The sequence below is a fragment of the Motacilla alba genome, chromosome 3 (genome assembly GCF_015832195.1).
Source record: "Motacilla alba alba isolate MOTALB_02 chromosome 3, Motacilla_alba_V1.0_pri, whole genome shotgun sequence".
Taxonomy (NCBI): Eukaryota; Metazoa; Chordata; class Aves; order Passeriformes; family Motacillidae; genus Motacilla; species Motacilla alba.
The window spans coordinates 2,756,382-2,778,382 of record NC_052018.1 but is presented as its reverse complement, the minus strand read 5'-3'; the positions used below and the strand labels follow the sequence as shown (position 1 = coordinate 2,778,382).

Genomic DNA, 22,001 nt, shown 5'->3' with positions numbered 1-22,001 from the left:
CTCTCCTGCCACGTCTCAGACATTGTGTGTGGTGTGAGGGGTGTAACTTGCTTGTTTGGAGCAGATCCTCCTGTCTTCTTCTACCTTCTCTGCTTCTCTGCCTCCCTCGGAACATCGTCCCTCCTCCTCCCCGTTGCGTACTTGCCAAGTGTCCTGTTGGGAAGCAACAAATCCACGTGAGGTTCTCACCCTCTCCCCATCACAATGACACAAAAGCCAAACAGAACAGGATTTTCAAGAGGCAAAAGGGCCTTTTTAGGCATTTGAGTTCTCCCTGTTTGGGCCACGAGGCTCCAGTGCTGACCTGCTCTGAGTAGTCGTTGCCGTCCACGTCGTCGCTGTTGGAGTGGCCTCCTGGACTCTGTACATCTATTCCATGGCTCTCCAGGATTGCTGCTTCTTCGAAAAAAGCAAATGGATCCCTCATTTATCTGATGCATTGGAGAAGTTAAAGTAACTCAGGTTTTTTTTTCCCTTTTTCAGGAATTTAGAAGAACTGGAGGAACGGGGTTAGTTCTTAACACTTTCCTCTTCACTCTCCAACATTTGGGAAGGTGGCACAGGTACAAACATTGGTTTGCCTGAAATCCTTCCGTGACAACTACCAGACTGGTCTGGGAGTAAAAATCCCTGTTTTCCAGCCAATCCTAACAGGAATCAGTGTCATTCCTAAGGTACTGGGGTGGCAAAGCCATTCCCTGTAAATCTTCCCCATAGTTTGGACTGGCAGGACTCAAGGGGGTGGGGAATGTCTGAAAAATAGATGGGAGAATTTCTGAAATCACTTCAGGGATTTGAAAACACAAAAATCCATCTTCCAATAGGAAGTTCCCCTTGATTCTTTTTTATCTCTTTCCAAACCTCCTCCCCAAACACTAAGTTCTGCTTTATTCTCCCATCCCTTTGAGAAGCTGCTTTTACTTGTAGAAAAATAAATTTAGTTAAATTTCAGTAACGCGTTAAATGATGTAATAAGAGCTTTTTTTCCTATTCAGAAATAAGGCAAAATAGTGGAACATTTTAAATAATTAAAAATACTGGAAATAAGTAGATATGGATGTCAGTTCACCCATGTGTTGCAAAAGTAATTCCGCATAATATCTAAGTAAGGGCAACAAACTTTTTATGAATGGCAGGAGTTTGTTGAATGCACAAAATAATAAACCACTGAGGTGATTTATTCTCCTGAGAATATTTTATCCACATAAGAGGATCTCCTCCCTACAAGTTGAGTCACTTTTGATTTCCTTACAATCAGCTAAGAACCCACAGGGTTAACTCTGAAGGGATTTTTGTTTTTTCCTGATCATCAACAAAAAATGTGGCTTTTTTCCAGCCACTTGTCCCTGGGCAAAAAAACCACACTAAGTTTGTGACCCCGCCAACATCTCTATCTCCTCTATTTACCATTTTGAGGTTTCATTTCAGATTTGAGTTTGGATACTCAAAGGAGGGAAATGCAACTCTCCTTCCTCCTTCCAGCACTTTGCTTTTTAAAGCTGGTCTTCCAGTAAAACTTTTGTAACTGCATCACTTTTTCCTGCACTGACGACAGAATTCTACAAATTACAAGTATTTCACAAAAAACCTGGAACAGCAAGGGGCTCATTTTCATAATTCCTCCACATTTCTCCCGAGGCTGTCAGCACCTCTGATGTTTTCACTAATTTATTCTTACGTAATTGCCACCTCTCCTGAGCAAACCCCAAGCTTTGCAGGCAGGCTCTGTGATACATTACCGATATTGGCTCTTCTCTTGATCTCCTTCCTCCTGTTGGCAAACCAGTTGTACACTTTGAGGGAGGTAACTCGCTCCAAATCCGACAACTTTTTTCCTAGGAAAGCAACAGGAGGGAAAAAAAAAATAGCTCAGTGGTGTTACTCACTGGGTTCCAGAGAAGCTGTGGCTGCCACATCCCTGGGAAGTGTCCAAGAACAGGTTGGACAAGACTTGTAGCAACCTGGGATAGTGGAGGTGTCTCTCCCTGTCCCTGTTCTGGGATTGGAATTTTATATGAACTTTGAGGTCCCTGCTCACCCAAACGAGTCTGGGATTCTATGGGATAAACCCCTGAAACACAAACAGCACTGGCAAGTTACTATAACTGAGAAAAAAAGTGAGCTTTATGTGGATCACATTCCAGTGATCCATTTAGAGGCTGTGGCACTAATTGCCAAATATCTTCTTTTCTTCTGTATTTTAAAAATCTGAATCACGGGAATTTCTTTGCAGCTTTAACCAACTCAATCCAGAGCCATGGGAGAATGAAGGGCTGCTTTTCCAGCTTGAGCACGAAACTGAGATTCCAAAAACTGAAATTCCTGCCACAAACCCCATCCCTGGGGCTCCTTCTCTTACGATGTGTCACGACCATACAGTTCACTGTTTCATACAGCAGCAAAATGAATGAAGTGGCTTTGTGTCACCCTTGTAACCTCCTTGCCTTTCTCTCAGCCCCCATCACACCCTCCCAAACTGTGCCAGGACACTCGGGATGTTTTAGGAGAACTGGGGTGGATGCTGGAAACTGGATTTTTACACTTAAACCAACAAAAAATTCCCAAAAACCAGAAGGCAGCTATAGAAAACTATGCCTTTATCTGGTCATCAGCATAAATAAGGGAAGACTGGAGGGATTCAGTATTTCAAGGACATCCTGGAATCCTCTTTAGTTGCTCTTGACCCTATATAAAATATTCCCCATATCTGCATCCTCAGACCTCTGAAGGCTATACAGGGTTGAGTCCCCCTCGCTTCCGACTGCTTCTCAAAGTTTATTTATTCAGCATACAAAACACCCATGTAATTGCAGCAATCTGCACATTTAAATAACTTAGGAGAGATGAGACAAGTGAAAGAAAGAAAACTCTGGAAATTGATAGCTTGGCTGCTGCCTAATGCTTTGCAGCAGCATCACTGGCAGTATTTTACTGCTCCCTGACATGGCCTTGCAGCACTTTGTTCCAAGTTGCTCCACAAACCAGCACCACAGCCAGGAACCAAATCCTCAGCTCTCTGGACCTCTACCTGATGGATTTTTCAGGGAAAATTTCAGCAGGTATTAGGAAAAAAGTACTTTGCCATGAGAGTGCTCAACACTGTGGAACAGGGGTCTGGAGACTGGAAAACCTCTGGTTTTGGAGATACTGAAAACTGAACAATCTCATCTAAGCTGGTCCTGCCTCACCAGATGAACTCCAGAGGTCACTTCCATTCTAAACTGTCTGAGCCGGAGCTATCCTGTGACAGTCCCAGCTCTCCACAACTCCCTGAAAGGATGAAAAGGTGGGGATCCATCTTTTCTCTCAGGAACAGGGACAGGACAAGGACAGGGACAGGAAATGACCTCAAGCTGCACCAAGGATGCTCAGGTTGGACACTGGGAACAATTCCTGCCTGGAAAGGGCTGTCCAGCCCTGGCAAGCTGCCCAGGGAGATGGTGGAGTCCCCATCCCTGGAGGAATTTAAAAGCCCTGTGGATGTGGCATTTGAGGTCATGGATCAGTGGTGGCCTTGGCAGTGCTGGGGATGGTTGGACTCGATGATCCCAGAGGCTTTTCCAACCTAAATAATTTTGTGATTCCATGTGCATGACTCACTCTTTAGTTGCCTTCTCATTAATTTTTATTCTGGTTGTAAGAAATCTAAATATATCCAAAACACAAGTTCTGAAATCTATGTAAATGTTTGGTTAGCAAAACTAAGCAAAGGCAGGTGCATCCACTAACACTACACTGAATATTCATGCTCCTCTCCTAAGTATAACTTCTCCAGAAACAGGGAAAAAATGCAACTTGTTGACCTAAAGATAAGGTCCTCCATTAACACCCAGGTTCTAATCTGAGATCCCTGTCTGGAAGCTGTAAAATACTGAAAAACTGGAGAGCTGAGCTCCTTCCTCCTCCAAGAACCTGATTTATCAGTCAAGGGTTGATGACCTTGGAGGTCTTTTCCAACCTAAATGATTCTGTGATTCTGCAAACATACTCTGAGAACTCCAGGTGCTGAAACCTTTTTGGTTTTGGGAAGGACCCCCCACAGCAGCTCCTCACCTGGTTTTTGTATAACTGCATTACAGGCGTTGGCAATTTCTTCTCTCTTTGCCTCGTCGGGATATTGATTCTCATTGAAGTAACTGCAAAAGAGGAAAAAAACCCCAGTTTTGGTTTGTTTTTTTTTAAGAAATCAGAGCATGAAGATTCCAAAGCAGCTCCACTAAAAGGTGTCATCTACTGATTTATGCATCACTCCTCCAAAGGTACCACAGTGAATTTTATGGTAAAGTAACATCAGCCTGCACTTATGTCCACATGGAATGAAGGAAACTTCCCAAATCCCTCAGATACGTGAGTATTATCTCAGCATTTGGAATATTGTACTAGGACAGTCAAAAATGTAGACAATTCCATGGATATCAGAGTTAAGACTGTCAAGTGAAGCACCATCTCCAAGACACCACAGGCCTTTGACTTTACTATCATTTATTTATTTTTTATCCTCTGACAAACCCCCAGCTTAGGTAGAAGGAGCTGTTTAACATTTATTTTGATCCCTGTTCATATATATTTGTTAATATATGCACACGCATCCATACTTTTAATATCTGTATTATGCAAAACCCCACAAATACTGCAGAGACAGATGTGGTGTGGAGATGCTATGAAATTACACAGGATGATTTCTACAGTCAGATTGGTTTTTAAAACCACAATTCAAAATTCTTCAATCTTCCTCAGAACGACACATTGAGTACAGCACATTTCTAACACTATTTTTTCTGGAATAACTGTGATTTTATTGTACTTTATAAGCAGTAAACACCCTATAAAAAGTTAAAACTGTTTCCTCTTTTACCTCACTGAACCATTCCGCAAATTTTAATGAACCGATTTACATTCCACAGAGCTTATCAGATCTGCATTAAAACCAACAAAACACCCTGTTTCCTTCAATGGACTCTGCTAATCACACCACAAGCAGGGACTACCACTGTTTTTTTCTGTAGATTATCCATAATATATAATCCTAGGAATTCTTTTATCAACTTCGATCAGCAGCAGGCCCGGCTGTTGGACAGCTGCTCTGGATTTGAAAATAGGATTTTTATTTCCTCAACTGTAGATCATTTGGTAATAGGGGACTCTGGCATATTGAGGCAATTATTATTTTCCATTATTCATCCAGTGGATTGGCCCCAGTTACTTTCTATGGAAATCCAGGTTCTGTTCCATACAGGAACTGTTTCTGTCCAAACTTTGAACGCTCAGGTTGAATTTTAGGTGCCACTACTTCATCTCCCTGTTCACAGAGTCATTCACAGCCACAGCTATGCCCAAAATGGGGTCCGATTTCAAAGCTGCTGCTCAGCGAGAAAGAGAAATCACACATGAGCTCAGAGAGTTGCATCATTCACATAATTCCAGGTGATCTCCTAGCAGAGAGCAAATGGAACCACAGGAACAGCTCAATCCTCTCCAAATGAAGGGCAGCTCTGCCTTAAACTTCAGATCAAGAGTTGGAAAAGTTGGGAGTTTGTCAGCCAACACTTCCACTATTAGAGTGAAGGAATTGCTGGAAATAAGATGACTGAGGAATCACAGCTATGCCCAAAATGGGGTCTGATTTCAAAGCTGCTGCTCAGCGAGGAAGAGAAATCACACATGAGCTCAGAGAGTTGCATCATTCACATAATTCCAGGTGATCTCCTAGCAGAGAGCAAATGGAACCACAGGAACAGCTCAATCCTCTCCAAATGAAGGGCAGCTCTGCCTTAAACTTCAGATCAAGAGTTGGAAAAGTTGGGAGTTTGTCAGCCAACACTTCCACTATTAGAGTGAAGGAATTGCTGGAAATAAGATGACTGAGGAATCACAGCTATGCCCAAAATGGGGTCCGATTTCAAAGCTGCTGCTCGGCGAGAAAGAGAAATCACACATGAGCTCAGAGAGTTGCATCATTCACATAATTCCAGGTGATCTCCTAGCAGAGAGCAAATGGAACCACAGGAACAGCTCAATCCTCTCCAAATGAAGGGCAGCTCTGCCTTAAACTTCAGATCAAGAGCTGGAAAAGTTGGGAGTTTGTCAGCCAACACTTCCACTATTAGAGTGAAGGAATTGCTGGAATTAAGGTGACTGAGGAACCAAAGGAGGAGCTCCCTGACACAGGCCTGGTGTCTTTGTTCAGCTTTATGAGAATTTGGAATGAACGTGGTAATTTTAAAAGTGCATTCTCCCCTCTTCCATGTCTATCCCCTTGGTGTGAGTCCAGCCTTTGAAGTGATGCGCGTGTCCATCTCAACCTGCAAATTTCTGTTCAAAGAGGTTGCAGGGTTCTGTACAAAGGTGCATTTTTGGGGAATGGAGAGCTTGGAAAACAGAGCAGAAAACGCTTTTTCCAGTAGTTAGCGATGGAAGCAGAAGCTCAGGATCCCAGTGCCACAGCCCCATGACAATATTTCAGCTCTCCCACCTACAGAGCACTGCCCTCTGCCCAGAGCCAAGAATCATTTCCCCTTTTAAGCACCCTGAGATAAAGGAATCAAGGGATCACAGCTGAAAACTGCTGCTCTGTTATTTACATGAACATATTGCCTGCCCTGGAGTCCTAAACAGCACCACATGTACAAAGAACAACACTCATGGAAGAAATTACAAAATACATAAAATTATCAATCAGGGTGACCTTGAAGTGCCCATTCTTGTTAATTCAAGAAACTGAGACACTAATTAAAGCAGGAAAGACAACACCAGAGCCACCAGTGACCCTTTTCTTGTCACCTAACTCAACACTGTCCCTTTCCCAAGCCGTAGACAGGCTTTTGCTGCCTCCAACATATAACAAAAATATTTTCTACCAACAACAAAACTTCAGCCCATGCTTATATTTCTCCAAGATAACAGGAAACCTCCCTGTGATGGAGCAAACTTTCAGAACTGGACAATGAACGAGACATCTCTTCTAGCAAATGAGAGATTTTTGTGTATTCCAATCGTTTCTGAGATTCAGAAACTGCTGAAGCAGTAATTCTTATCTCTAAAAGTTTTACAACTAAGTTATAAACAATTAATTTGCCTGACATTTCTCATCATTCTGAAATGTTTTCTGTACATTCAATCAGGAATTTCTGATCTTTTCATGTAAAATGTCTAAAAATTTCTACAAGAAAAGTGATTCTCTCTAAAAAAATGTGAAATTCTTCTCATCCTAAATCTCCAATTTATGAAAAAGCATCAAAAATCTCAGGGAGTTGTCACACAGCTGTCCTGGTCATTTTTGTGGGGATCCCAAAGCCAAGTGGGTACCAGCTGGAAGGGGAATAGTGGAGCAATTAAAACTCTGTTTCTGCAGCTGACAGTAATTTTAGAACCTGCCTCTCCTTCCCCCTGTTGCACAATTCCTTATCCTCATTAACGATGGGACTTCTCCTTCCCCCACACATTCATAAACTTGGCCAGTCCTCAAAATGTGCTCCCCAAACCTGAATCTTCTCCTCAGAACTCAATCCCAGGATGGTGTGGGGTGGAAGGGACCTTAAAGATAATTCAGTTCCAACATCCTGCCATGGGCAGGGACAGCTGCCACTATCCCAGGTTGCTCCAACCCAATCTTGGACATGTCCAAGGATCCAAGGGCAGCCACAGCTTCTCAGTGCCAGGGTCTCACCATCCTCCCAGGGAAGAACTTCTCCCCAAAATCCAACCTAAATCTACCCCTCTTCAGCTAAAGGCCGTTCTTGAGGCCATACTGTTCCTCTCCATATTTAGTGTTTGAAGGAGTGCAAGCTGCTTTATCAGAGCTCGTAACCTGGGAGGAAAAGGTCTCACAGCTCCAGGTAACCCTAAATATCCAACCCTAATTGCTGATTTTCCTCCTCAGCCTCCAAATCCCCTGTGCATGAACTCTACCAACACATCACATTCCATCCCCATCCCATCAAGGTCTTGGGGCTGACGTGCCATGACACAAAGCACAACATTTTAAACCTTCCACCATGTGGCACTTGAGGACCTGGTGATGCTGGCTGATGGTTGGACTTGATGATCTTAAAGGTCTTTTTCACCCCTAATGACTCTATGGTTATATGATTCTATGATTCCTGAGAAGTAGAAGAGAATAATTAAGTGTTCAAGACAGGGAAGCCATGGAAAAAAATCCAAGACTTCACCACTGACTATTCTGTTTGCTCGTGTAGAAGTTTTGAAAACACTGTGATTTTTTTTGGACTACAGTTCATCCTGCAGTAAATTAATTATTCTGCCTCTAGTTCTGCTTCTTATCTGCCAGGTACACAGGGAAAGAATGCAGGATGTCTGAAATTCCCTTCACAGCCACAAACCTGTTCACAGTCTGAAACGTTTCTGAAAGCTACAGATGAAAAATATGAAGCTATATGAACTTAAAAAAGAAGGAAAAAAAAGAAAAGGAGCAGGCACAAGTAACTCCTGCAAAGGCACACTGCTTTCTAGACAAAGGGCAGCTGTCAGCTGAATACCTTCCATGAAGAAACCAAATGATCTCTTTTGTAGAAAATGACAGTGGAGGATTAAAATGAAAAGTGGCCAAATAATTTACATGAGATGAGAATCCATATGATGGTAAAGAATGTAGATATCCTTGAAGCCGTTTCATTTCAATAACACTGAAGCCTAGAAAAATTGCAGATTCAGAGAAACCCTCTTTCTTTCAGGGATAATGTGCTTAGGACAATGATGGAGAGGGAATCCATCTCAGCCCAGGGCTCTGTAATGGAAGGAGAAGTCTCCCCCCGACTCTTTACCAAGGTGCCCCTCTCTGAATTCCTGCAATAGCTGCCAATCCTTTTTTTTTTTTCTCTTCTGTTCTCGAGACTGAGATATCAGATGCATTAAGCAATGCCTCAGTAGTGTTCCTGATAATCCACAGTGGAAGTTTCGTTGCTTCCTATCAGCTTTGCAGCTGCCAGGGAAGTGTCTGAAATGACAACCACGGAAGGATGGGCAGAGTTGGTGCTTTTCCAGATAAGGAAAGAGATAAAGCCCCCCCAAAACTGATCAAAAGACCCCAAGGTGAGGAAATGCTTAGTTTACAGCAGGACTTAATGGTTAAAACTTCCAAGTGTGGCAGGGGTTCAGAGTGGAGAGGCTCAAATGTGTTGCAGGGTCACAATTCACAGTGCTGCTGCAGCTGAGTCACTCTCAGGTGAGGTCACTCAGGTATGGGGACACAGATCACCCTCACCAGAGGAAGGACAACTGACTTTGCAATTATTGGGAGGAAGAATACACAGATGGCTATTTACTGAAGAACAGCAGACATGCTGCAAGCTCACTCCCTCACTTCATTTTTTGATTGCATCCCTGGGTTCCCACTTTCCAGCCCTGTGGGAGCTTCACCTGCGAGTGAAATATCCTGGCACTCTTGCGGGGGCTCCAACTCCTCTGCTGGAGACCAAAGAGCCACAGAAGGGTTTGAGTTGGAAGGACCTTGAAGACCCTCTGTAATTCCCACCCCCTTCCATGGGCAGGGACATCTCCCACTATCCCAGGTTGCTCCAAGCTCTGTCCAACCTGGCCTTGGACACTTCCAGGAACAGGAGATTCATCTTCCCTGAACTCAGGCTGCAGTCCAGCTTAACACAATTTAATCACAGAGCAAAGGGAACGATCCCATCCTCTCCTTCATTCCCTTTTTGCAGGAATGTTTCGTGCCCAGCTGCCTCCCTGGTCCAGCTCCCCACACGTGCCAAGAGCAGCGGTTGTGCAGCCAAGGGAGGCGGGAGGACACGGCTGAAAAGGCAGCTGGGCCCAGCTCCTTCCACAGCAGCTCCCAAAGATCCTCTCCCAAGGGATGCTGAAAGCAAAGCCAGAGCCACGGGCTCGGCCACCAGCCCAGGGAGGGATGGAAAAGCAGAACTGTCCAGCTCCCACCCCTATGGATGAACAGAAGCTTGTGCTGTCCCCAGGGATGGAGCTCCCTGCCAAATTCTCTGGTGTCTCAAAATACATGAGGTGAAAGCTGCTCCTTTGGCTCCGATAAGATGCCTGTAATTTCAGCTCCCTATCTGGTTTCCCTCCCAAGAGTTCCTCTGCTTTCCACTGACAAGCCACAGAAAACACTCCAATGTAGTTACCTATTTATCTCTCATTAGTACATTTATCACCCCAGTATCACCCGGCAGCCAGAGGTCACTGTTCCAGCCTTTGTGGCTTGTAGCAGAACTATTATTCAGGCTGTCAAATCAATGGAAATATTTCTGAAGTTAGTCTGTCATCTGTGCCTGAGATCTTATCTCGGCGTGGCATGAGACAGACTGTCAGAGAAGTGACATTCAGAGCATAATCTCATCAGAAAGTGTAATGACTGGTTTATTTCCCAGTAAATACTGGCCAAGAATATCACTAATGCCACTCTCTGTGAGGTCAGCAGATGACACCACCAGTTTTATCTCCTGATATTTTGACCGATTCCTTCGTAACGACATGGGTGTCAGCTAAACCCATGATATAAAGTCATTTTTATTTCTGACAGCAAAATTAAAGCTCAAAGATATCCCCTCCACAGATAAACTCTGATGGAGCTGAGAACTTCCCCCAGGACTGCAAAACATAACCAGGCAAGGATGAGAAGTGCAGCTCTCTGGATGAACTTCACTTGAGGCATCAGCTCAACCCGATCTAAGCAGCAAAAATCTAAGAAAAAAAATCCCTAACCCAGAAAAACCACTGACAAACACGATGCCTGCAGCCCTCTGCTGTTTCTTCCACAGCACCATCATTTGGGCAATGGACTCCACGGGTCCATGGATTTAAAGGAATGGGGAAACCACTGCAGGATTGTAGCTTCACCTCTTCTACAGCACTGATAAGAGGTTTCTCAGCAATTCTGGAAGCCCAGATCTTCTGTCCAACCTGCACACATATCCAGTCCCAACACAAAAAAATTGGGAGTTTATCCAATGCAGAATCTACTGTAACTTTATATCACTTTTGGAATCAAAATCAAACTGTAAAAATCTGCATTTTTTAAAAATCTCTCTCATTCCCCACTTGAGCTTTCAGACCCTGAGTATGGCCACACTCTGCCCAGGGACAGCACAGCTTTTAAGCCTCTCACTCTAAGAAATGTTTCATTCTTGGATTTCTTTTCATTGCAAGTGCAAATCTAGAGGAGAGATCTCACCAGCACTAGATCACTCAGAGCACCAGACAGAGAGAAACTGAAATTATTTCACACCTCAGGACGTGTCTGCATACATAAATTCCAGAGCCATGTCAGCACACATTAAAAACCCTCACACAACAGAGCTGACTCTCAATTCTGGCTTTACAAGTCGCTGTCTAAACTCCAAGAGAGGCATTTCACTGATGTTTCTTAGCAGGAATCTCCTCTGCCATGTAGATTAAAATGCCAAAAATACACCTTGCACGGGAGTGGGTAAAGCTGGATGACCTTCAAAGCTGATGGAACAACGAGGTTTTCATTCTTTCAACATCACTTTCTCAGAATTTTGACAGTGGTCTCGAGGACCACAATCCTATCAAGCTATTAATATTATCCTAAAATTTGTTTAGAAACAGAATTAATTGATAATAGCTCTGAAAGCCTTGTACTTGCGAAAGATAATCTGTGCCTCCTAATCTCTAGCACCCTACTGTCGAGATAATTAACAATTAAAAAAAGAATAGTTAAGACATCCGAGGTGGCGATTTCCTCTAATTGGATTTGGTGATAAGAGCATTTTTGAAATTACACAACAGGCCTCTCCTAAATGGCAAGATTTGGAGTTCGCAGCAATTTGAAACACACGCAGGTACTTTTTGCTTAAGGCACCTTGAAGACACTGACAGCTGAGATTTTGAATATCCTTAAACTTGTCCTTAAACTTACTGGCACCATCAGACTCTCAAAGCCAACAGAGTTCACTAAATTGTTCATAAATAAAAGTGGACATTTTTTGAAGCCAGCAAGTAACCAACACATCGAGACAAGATAAAGTGAGAATTGTCCTGCTGGTTTGTGTAAGCAAACAGCATCTTCAAAGCTCTTCCTAACAAGGCATCTAAGCATGAATAACAGGATCTCTTGTTCCCTTTTATTTACTTGGAATATTTAAATGGAGACCTCCATGCTGCAGGGATATTTATGTGCATTAAATCCGCTGGACTTTGTGAGTGATAAACAAAACCTTTCTGCAAACAACTGTGAAACAAACATTTCATCTTCATCTTTTAACGTGGTACAGGGCAAGGGTTATTTCAGTTGTATTTTGGATTATCAAGCAAAGCCAAGGCAGGGTCAGCCCATGGGTGAAACATCTCCGAGGAGGGATGAGGCCCTGCAGGAATCAGCCCTGGCCCACCCACTGGGAAGGGCTGTTCTGCTGCTGGTGACCCACAATTCCAACCAGACAAACTCTAATCAGCACTGAGGGTTTTACACGCTCACCGCTCACAGGACAACAGAGGATTCCAAGGCTTTATATGGCAACATAAATAAATAGCAAAACTTGGTTTTTACATTACTCAGAACATCTTTATTTGCTCTCTGGAACAAAATATTCCACTCGGCAGAGCCAGAGCTTGGTTTTCAGCTCAGCTGGTTGGGTATTCCAAGAACAGCCTATCACTGCCTCAAAACTCTGCTTTAGTAGGAAGCTCAGCCCTGAATGTGTGTAAATAATGTCACTGTGAGCATCAAGGTCCCTCAGGTTGTCCTCACCTTAGCCTCAGTAAAGTTTTAGTTCTTCTAGTTCTTCTGGATGGGAATCTTGGAGCCTCCCTTTGTCCCAAGCCTCCAGGAGAGGAGAAGTACCAATCATGAAATTCGGGGTTAATCTTGGTATAAACTGACAGCTCCCAACATCACCACCAGCATTTTCCCTCAAAAATCCACAAGTTTTTGTTTTCTTTTTCCAGTTTTGGACCAGATTTGGTACAGCTCAGCAGAGCCCCCAGCTGCCGTTGCATTTTCAGAAAATAAAAATTAATTCAGCTAAATGAAAGGATCCTACAGGATTCCACAGACAAGGCCAATTTCTGCAGCACCTAATGTTATCCTACACCAGGATATTCAGCACCTAAAATCAAGATGAAATCTGCTTTTGGGATCAATACATGTATTTTTCCTCACACCCAGTATCTCCAAGATCTTGGCCAAAATTATTATCCCACTAAGTGTTGTACAGCCAGGTAGCAGAAAATGTATTTAATTTTAAAATATATCAATCTATTCTGTACCTTGCAACCTAAATAAAACACAAGAGATGGACAGAAGCAAAGGAAAATGAGAAATAGTGAATGAACCCAGTAATGCCAGTGGATTAAACTACTACAGTGCCAAGACCAACTTCAGGAGGTTCTCTGTAGACAGCACAGCAAAGAAGGAGATTTAAGGGAAGTTTTAAGCCATCAGGAAACTCTGGGATCTTTAAAGAATATTTCTTAAACCTGGCAGCAGCAACATCTTTTTCTTTATTTGCTAAAGATTGTTCAGTGACCATTCACCATCCATAGGGAGAGGAAATAGCTGCATTTATTATCCAACTTTTTTACAATTTTTTTTTTTTGCCTACAGGATTGTGAATAGTTATCTTGGAAATAATAAGCACCAAAGACTCAAAAGATTATTTCATTTACCAACACCCATCATGTTTCGTATTTCAAGAGCGCTTTTTATACCCAGATCATCAACTCCTTTAAAAGTATTCTGAAATTGTCTTTTTTCATCTTACTCTTTAATATTATTACAAGAATTTACAGGTAGAAGAACAGCAAAGTTAAAAGATACAGAGCCAAGAAACCAGATTAAATCAATCCACAGCTCTTTACTCCAAGATTTGTGCTCCTTGCCCTGAGCCATGGTTTTTGCCATGTGCTTCCTCTTAAATGTCACTGTCACCCTCACTCAGATCAGCAGAATTTCCTGGGGACAATCCTTTAAGGAGGCATGACTTAAACAGCGCTGGTAGTAAAGCTCCAAAAACAACTGAGGAATTGTTGACCAAAAAAAACTAATTGTTCTTAGCATTTTTGGACTTTAGTGAAGTATTTGATAAAGTAACAAATGGCAAATTGTTCGTGATTTTGGAAAAGACAAAGATTAGTATAATTATGAGATAGGATGGAAAGGAAACATCTAACTAAGAAGAGGCTGAAAAAATAAACTAATGGCACTGAAGACAACAATCAGAGATACTCCTCAAGCATCATCTTTGGAGCATCTTAAAAACAAAAAAACAATTAATGATCCTGACAGAAAGTCTGCACATGGTGACGAATCTGCTGAGACCAAAGTCAGAAGCCTCATCAATACACTGAATTGAGGCACCATAAAAAGTAATAGAAAATCCTAAGGGCAAGAATCAGACAGAAATGTAAGGGTGCAGCAGCCAAGGTCACCCACTTTGGGAACAACAACTTCACAGGCACAAAAAGATCATCAGCTGGGAAGATCAGCTCTTGTGAAGTCACTGTGACCAAAAGATACAATGCAACAAAAGCACCAAAAAGGCCAAGCCTCACAGAGATGAGGATGCTGCTATTCTCTATCCAGAGAGAAAAGCATTATAAAAGGCACTTCTTCTGTGCTGCTGACAAGAGTTCTTCACACACAGCAAAGTATTCAAAACAAATTAAATCTTACATGTGTTCCAAAGAAAAATCAAACAAATAAGAAAGCTGCATTATCCTGGATCACCAAAAAAAAAAAAAAAAACAAGACCAAAAAAACCAAAAGAATAAAAGAATAAAAAAGTAATCTAGGATGTGGTAGTGACTTTTGTGGCTAAAGCCCATACGGTTCTCTGATAGAACATTTTTTCAGGTGCTCCATTTAAACATTTTTAAAGTGCTCCACAGTCTGACCAAGAGCCCATAAATACATGATGCAACAACTTAAGAGTCTGACTTCAGAATTTTCCTCCCTCACTTCTCCTGGTAATGACTCTCTTTATTACTTGTGTAAAGACCTTCCATCTGTTACTCCATGGCAGAGAGTTTCCTCTGGCTGAGGTAGGGCTGGACGCTGTTCAGAGCTGAGCTGCAGTGAGAGTCAGCAGGAAGGCTCTGCACAGCTCTGGAAAGCAGGAATGGGAAAATCCTATTGCACTCTGGGCGGGATGGTGCTGCAGTTGACAGGAGCAGCAAAGCCCTGGCTGCAGCAAAGCAGAGTGACAAGGTGCCAGCCCGGTCCTGAATTCCTTCTGAACGCTTCCCAGACCATTCAGGAAGTTAATTCTGTCATTCACTTCAGGGGGTTTGTTCAAGGGGTAACAAATCACACGGGTTGGATGAATCCTGCTGGGAGGGGAAACTCTTCCCTGTCCTTCTGGACAGCCCAAACATTATGAACAACCACATAAAATGCAGCTTGAACTTGCCAGGGACCACTTCATGTGGTGTGTGTGACAAGTTTGTCATGGCTTTCCCTGCCTCCTGAATCCACATTAGAATACCTGGGAAAATAAGAATTTAGCTGATTAATACAAGCTGTTTGTTCCTAATTCCTTCTGTGTCCTTTAAACAGGACAATCACAGGAAAAACAACACCATGAAGGACTGAGGCAAATCAAGAAAGCTCGAAGAGACAGAAATCAGAGCACCAGACTTACACTTTTACACTGTCCTTACAGCAGGCAGCATCTAGAGGTCTCAACATGATTGTGAAGAGCAAGAGGTTCTGTGTATGGACTCAGCACAAGCCCTTGACTCACACAAGTTGTGCCCTAGAACGACTGGCATTAACAGTTACATTATACAAAGTTCTGCAAGGCAAATTATTTATACTGGATACAAATAAAGCTGGTGTTTTTGAAATTCACAGCAATTAACACTCCCACGACTGAACTTCATTTGTTATCTCGGCATTAAGCAAAGCACTGAGCATGGAGAAGAACAAATTCCAACTCCTCACGCAGCACATGACCAGGTCTAAATCAGTAGTACTTCTTCAGGAAAAGCTATTCCAAGATGACACACTCTCAATCAATACACAAAAGTGATCAGCAAAAAAAACCAGATGTTAGACTGGAGGTCAGTAACAGGACTTGGATTCAGTTGCTTGTGTAAGCCAGAATATTTACCCTGGAAATATGGAAATCAGCTCTGCTTGGGTCCCCACTCACCTGCCCCAGGTCACTAGAAATTGAATGTAAGAATAGAAAAGGTCCAGAGAAGAGTGACAATTAATATTATTAGAGGCAAGGGAAGCCTTGGTGTCTGAGAAGAGATAAGAGAGTGACTGTTAAGTTCAGAGAGGAGATAAACGAGCAGCACATTGATAGCAGCACATACAGAGAATGATCCTGGATAAATGCAATGTTCTGCCTTATTCTTTCTCGTGATACTCATGCCAAAGGGACCTTTGACTTTTTAAACACATTTTAGCATATAAAATGAAACTAGGTATAATTAGTTCTCCGGAAGTACCCTGAAGACCTTAGCAGGATTTAGAAGGAATTACATATTTATGTGAATAATAAGAACGCCCAGAGCTGCAATAGCAGGATTAAAAATACAGCATAGGAGATAAGAGCTTTTGTCCACAGCCACATGGCTGCTGGCCAGGCGTGAGCCAGGCACAGGATGGAGAGCAGAGGTAGAAAGAATGATAAACACCACAACCATCATCACCTGGGATGAGATCCTGCTTGTCACCTTCATGAGCAGGGGGACAGAACACTGAGGATCTCAACTGGTGCTGGAGAAATGCAGCAGAGTATCTGGACTAGAGGAGAATTCTCATTTCTAAAATGTGCCTTTGCTGCACTAGCCAGAGCTGTTACAGACCAGACTGACAAAGTTGCTTTTTCTAAATGTTGATTTTAGTTATTCTGACCTTGGCAGACACAAGAATTTTATCTGAGGTCTGCTGCAAGGAGCTGCCCCTCCCACAGATCATCTTTTATTATTTTTAAAAAGAGAGAGAACACAAGGATACAAAAAGCACCTGAGCTCTCTAGAAAGCAAAATAACTCATTAGGTGCTGGATCCTTGAAGAAACCAGAGTCTGGTGAGGCTTTGGACAGACATCCTTGCATTCTATTTTACTGCCTGCAATCTGCCAAACAACTGGGATTTGCTTACAGCTGATTAGAATAGGAAGCCTGTATATTATGCATGTCTGAGAGGGAACAGAGCTTGATCTAATGCAAAATAAGGCAGATCCTGTGTGCCAAGCAGAAAATGGCTGCTCTTGCATTTTATGAAGACACAGAGCAATGACCCTGAGCCAAACCATTTGAGCCTTCACACAACCACATGATCCTGCCTGTGTCTGAATGGTAAACTGAACTTTGCTGGGTGTCTTTGCAAAGTGCATCCGCTCAGATCTTGAAGCATTTCAGGAGCATGAACAGCAGAGATCCTAAAAAAAAAACCCATTCCCTGCATCTCAAAGGACTTAATGAAGTTGAATCTCCCCCTGGAAGTTGCTGACTAACAAACACCTTATGACAGGATTGAAAGAGCTGGAAAAAAATATAAAGAAATTACCTGATGTTTCTCTCTGCATTAAGATCAAGTATCTCAGAACCATCCTGACAGATTTCAGCTGATTTGCTCCTGAGAAATGTTCTGTAGCTCCCGTGGATAACCTGCTTAGTGCTGTGCCATTCCTGAAGTCAGGAAGTTTTTCCTAATGCCAATATTCCTCAGTAACCCAAGAATTAGAGGCTTTTGGCACCTTTCCCTTAGCTTGACTCATCTCCTAATCTGGTAGTGGATATTTTACAGCTGAGAAAAACGAGTCACCGAAAGGTTCAAGGACACCTGAGGGTCACAGGGACAGCAGAGATAATTCCCAGCCCTGCTGACCTCCAGCAAACCCAGGAAAGACGAGCAGCATTCCCGAGCCAACCCGTGGCCATTGTTATATTGATGAGAAGCTGCTGTTCTGTTTCTAACAATGTAGCAGCCTAATGGAAGGGGCCAAAGGACATTACTTCCTGCTCTGCTGTCAGCTTGGAAAGGGAGAAACGCAATGAATCCCAAACTTAAATCTCCTCCAAAGCCTTGCACAGGAAACTTAGATCCCCTATGGGGCCGGTATTAAGGTTCTGCTGGAAGACATAACTAAGAGTAATGGGATGAAATTAACTAAGAAAATTTCCTAACTGAATTTCAGGAGCTAATAGAGCTCTCGTGGTCCCCAGGGAAGCCGTGGAAGCCCCGGCGCTCAGGAGAGCTGCAGTAAAAGCGCTTTCACAGTCGGAAGGATTTCTAATAAGGCACGTCAGGCCTCATCTCACTTGGGGCCAGGACCATGCCCAGGGCACTGCCTCAGGATCAGGGTGGGATGTGCCTCTTCCAGGAGGGGAAATGAGGCTGAATCTCCCAGCACCGTGATGGGAATGCAGCAGTGACTGGTCTCGGTATGGTGACCTTCCTCAGCTTTGGAAGGGAAACAAAACCACAAACGGTTAAATCAGACAGAGTTGGGCAGTGATGCCACAGTAATCATGGAATTACAGAATGGTTTGACTTGGAAAGGACCTTAACTATCATCTTGTTACAATTCTGACACCTTCCACTATCCCAGGTTGCTCCAAACCCTGTCCAACCTGGCCTTGGACACTACCCAGCTTCCCTGGGCAACCTGTGCCAGGGCCTCCCCACCACCACAGGGAACAATTCCTTCCCAGTATCCCATCTATCCCTGCCCTCAGGTAATGGGAAGCCATTCCCTGTGTCCTGTGCCTCCATGCCTTTTCCCAAGTCCCTCTCCAGCTCTCCTGGAGCCCCTTTAAGCCCTGGAAGGGGGTCCAAGCTTTGACTAGATTCTTCTCCAGGCTGGAAACCCCTAACTCTCCCAGGTGCTCCATCCCTCTGATCCTCGTGGACCTAAAGCTTTCCTGCACCTTGGAGAAACCAAAGAACCCCTCTTCCACGATGCCAGTACAACCACGCCTGTAAAGAAACAAGGAACTCATCCAACTCAAACCAAACAAAATCAGAACAAAACCAAGCAGATCAAACAACTCCACCATGGAATCACCATACTTTTTGTTAAACTTGCCCTTCCTGGTGCTCCCAGCTGTGCATTCCTGTCCTTTGCCCCAGCACAGCCCTGGCACAGCAAGGCAAAACAACTCAGGAAAACGCAGGGGGAAATAAAAAGGATTTATTTTTCCTGAAGCAGGCTGAATTGGCTGCTACATCCATCAGACAAGAAACATCTCTGGCACAGCCCAGGGTGGCAGGAACAGGGAAACCGAGGAGGAGGAATTGAGAAGGGTGGGGAGGCAGGGTAACACCTAAGGATGAGCTGGTGACAAAATGTTAATTCAGCTCAGCTGCAGCACGAAACTGTACCCCCCTATCTTGGGAAATCTACACCCATTTCTCTTCTGAATAAAGCCAAGTGAAACACCTGACTCTGTTTTGCCACCTAGGAAATGGGGATGATGGGGATCTATAGCATCTCAGCCTTATTTAATCTAAATACACCTTTACAAATGAAGCTTCAGAAGCACAGACAAGTGTTAAAATAAAAACCCAGAGCCATAAAATCAAACCAAATAACCCTCAACCAGAAAGCAAAGTCCCTGCTCCCTAGACAAAGTGAAATATGTTCAACTGATGAATTATTCATTTTTGTTTAGGGCAGAATTTACAGTTATTTTAATTTAATCTTTGGATAAAGCATATACTTAAAAAACAACACTCAACTCCCCCCCTCAGTCTTTAACAGCACTCATGAAAAGTGCCTTAAAATGGATATAAAATCACTGATTCTGCTGCCAATCTTAGTGGGTTTTTTTGCCTGAAAAAGAAGATAAACCTCTACTCCAACATATGATCAGAAGAGAAGCATAAATCACTGGGGGGAAAAATAATAATAATAAAAAAAATAGACTGACAAGACAACACAGCTTCATTAAAAAAAAAAAAAAAGAAAAAAAAAAAGAAAGCCTTAAGGGAAATTTTTAATTTCATACTTCTACAGAGAGGGATGGAAAAGAAGAAGTAAAGCAGAGAAAAGAAAAAAAAAACACAACACAACATTATCTGTGGGACAAGATGTAACAAAAAAAGAACACGAAAGTGAACCAGAAAGAGGCTTTCAAGTTCAACCTCAGGTTTGCACAGAAAGGACTCTTGCAGTCTTAGCTCTGCTCCCAAAGGAGAGAAAAGCCACACAACAACCTCGACACACTCAAAACTCAGCATATTCCATGAGCAGGAGGCTCCAGAAGAGAACAGGTCAAGGTTGGCATCAGTAGCACTGCAGTTGTCTGAACCACACCTAGTCTGCAGTTAAATATAGAACTTTACTTTCTGGAACCACTGCTCTGCTCTTAACCTTCAGAACATAAATATTCAGGGAGATATCTACAGAAAAATAAAAAGTAAAGGGATAAAGAGACCCGAATCTATTGTCCAAAAAATCTCAGACCAGGGATTAATAAACTACCCTGGGAGGATTCCAAAAAAGCAGTAAAGGCTGGAGAATTGAATTACAGAAACCACAAGCAGCATCCTGGAAGTCCAGTATAAACCAATTAGTTCATTTAATACACATACCCTGTACTCAGACCCTCAGGTACATCAGACATTTCAGGATATGGCCCTAACTCTAATCTTCATTCTATCAGGTTGGCACCAATAGAATAATTAATTGAACTGGAATTTTTTTTGTTAAATATTTTTTTAAAAAAGAGAAACTGCCCCTTCAACTCTCACCCTTCTCGTTCAGTTCACGGATCAAATCCTGACTGGTGCTGTGCATTTTCAACTAGAGAGCCTGCTCCTAAGAAACAAATTCCTCAAAATTTTGCAATCACATTCAGATTCTTCCCTTGAAGTGCTCACAGCTGGTTTGACACATGGACTCTTAGAAACTACAATTTTTATCGACTGAATCCGAGACAAAAGCAAAAGCAGGGGGCACAATTAAGTGATGGAGCAGGTCAGCATCTCCATCCTCAGCCAAAAAAGTGTTTATACAGCATCACAGAAGCATTTCAGAGGGAAGGAGTAGTTTTGCAGAGATTCCACTCAGGTCTGGATTCCACCCTCTTATCTTCAGGCATTAAACTAAGCCATCAAAGTTAGCTCTAATTGCGGGAGGCAGCCAGAGAGGAAGGTGCACAGAGCCCTCCTCTGAGTGCATTAGTGGGATGGAATTGTCTCCTGGATCTCTGTTCCTCCTTCCTGGACAGGTATCAGCCCAAATGAACCAGCACTTTCCTGAGGTTCCCAGAGCAGCAGCTCCAAACCAGGTGCCCAAATCCTTGCGTGCACCAACGTCAGAGGCAGAAGCTGCAGGACACACAAACTCAGCGCACTGAAAAGTTGAATTTCATTAGGGAAAACAGTCCATTAAACTGAGATGCCTCCACTTAGAGTCAAAACTTAATCCTGCAGAGGAAAATGCAAACTACCAGACAAATGGCACCTGCCCACAGGCAATGCCAAACACCATTTTAGTGACCAAATGCTTATTCCTGACCCTGGGGCACCAGGGAAAACTGAACTGCTTGGGCCAGAGGGGTCTGGTTACCTTCATCCTGCTGCTGCTATGAGTCATATCATGGCCAAGCCTGGAAAACTCCAGTGCCCTGTAAGTGAAATTAGTGATTTTTTTTTCCAAGGGCTCCCAAAAGAGAGTTTTTCTCCCACTCGTTCAAAATTTGTCACATAAAACACCTCATCCTTACAGCTCAACGAGGCCTGTTAAAGCACAACAGTTAAACAACCATATTCCCATTGCTTTATGGTGTAGCTTTATTGCCACACAACACTTTTACTGTATTTTTGCCTCGAGTAAAACTCCTCAGCTTTGCTTCCCAGTGCCCCACACAAAGCTGTGAAACCCAGCACCCACAGTGACCTAGCCAAGGGCTTGGCAAATTAATATCAAAAGCCAGGATTAAGGCAATGTGGCAGCAGCAGAATAAAGAGAAAACCCTGGCAGCAAAGACCTTGCAGAGAACAAGACACAGAGAACAAAACCAAGAACAACCAAGAAGAAGAATTTGATGAAAAATTAGATTGAGTGATTATGTGTCTGCATTCACAAC

At 43.1% G+C, this 22,001-nt stretch overlaps 1 protein-coding gene across 12 annotated transcripts in view; it reads right to left on the bottom strand.

Annotated features, from left to right (window-relative positions):
• Positions 1-22,001, bottom strand: part of HMBOX1 (homeobox containing 1) — a 106,416-nt gene that overhangs the window by 5,679 nt on the left and 78,736 nt on the right. For 7 of the 12 annotated variants that reach the window (XM_038131671.1, XM_038131670.1, XM_038131660.1 and 4 more), the window contains 4 exons: positions 4,054-4,136; positions 1,740-1,835; positions 305-399; positions 52-153 (listed from right to left, as the gene is read on the bottom strand). In XM_038131671.1, coding sequence (XP_037987599.1) covers positions 52-153; positions 305-399; positions 1,740-1,835; positions 4,054-4,136 — 376 coding nt within the window. The remainder of the gene's footprint in view (positions 1-51; positions 154-304; positions 400-1,739; positions 1,836-4,053; positions 4,137-22,001) is intronic. The other 5 variants (XM_038131667.1, XM_038131672.1, XM_038131665.1 and 2 more) reach the window with 5 other exon arrangements.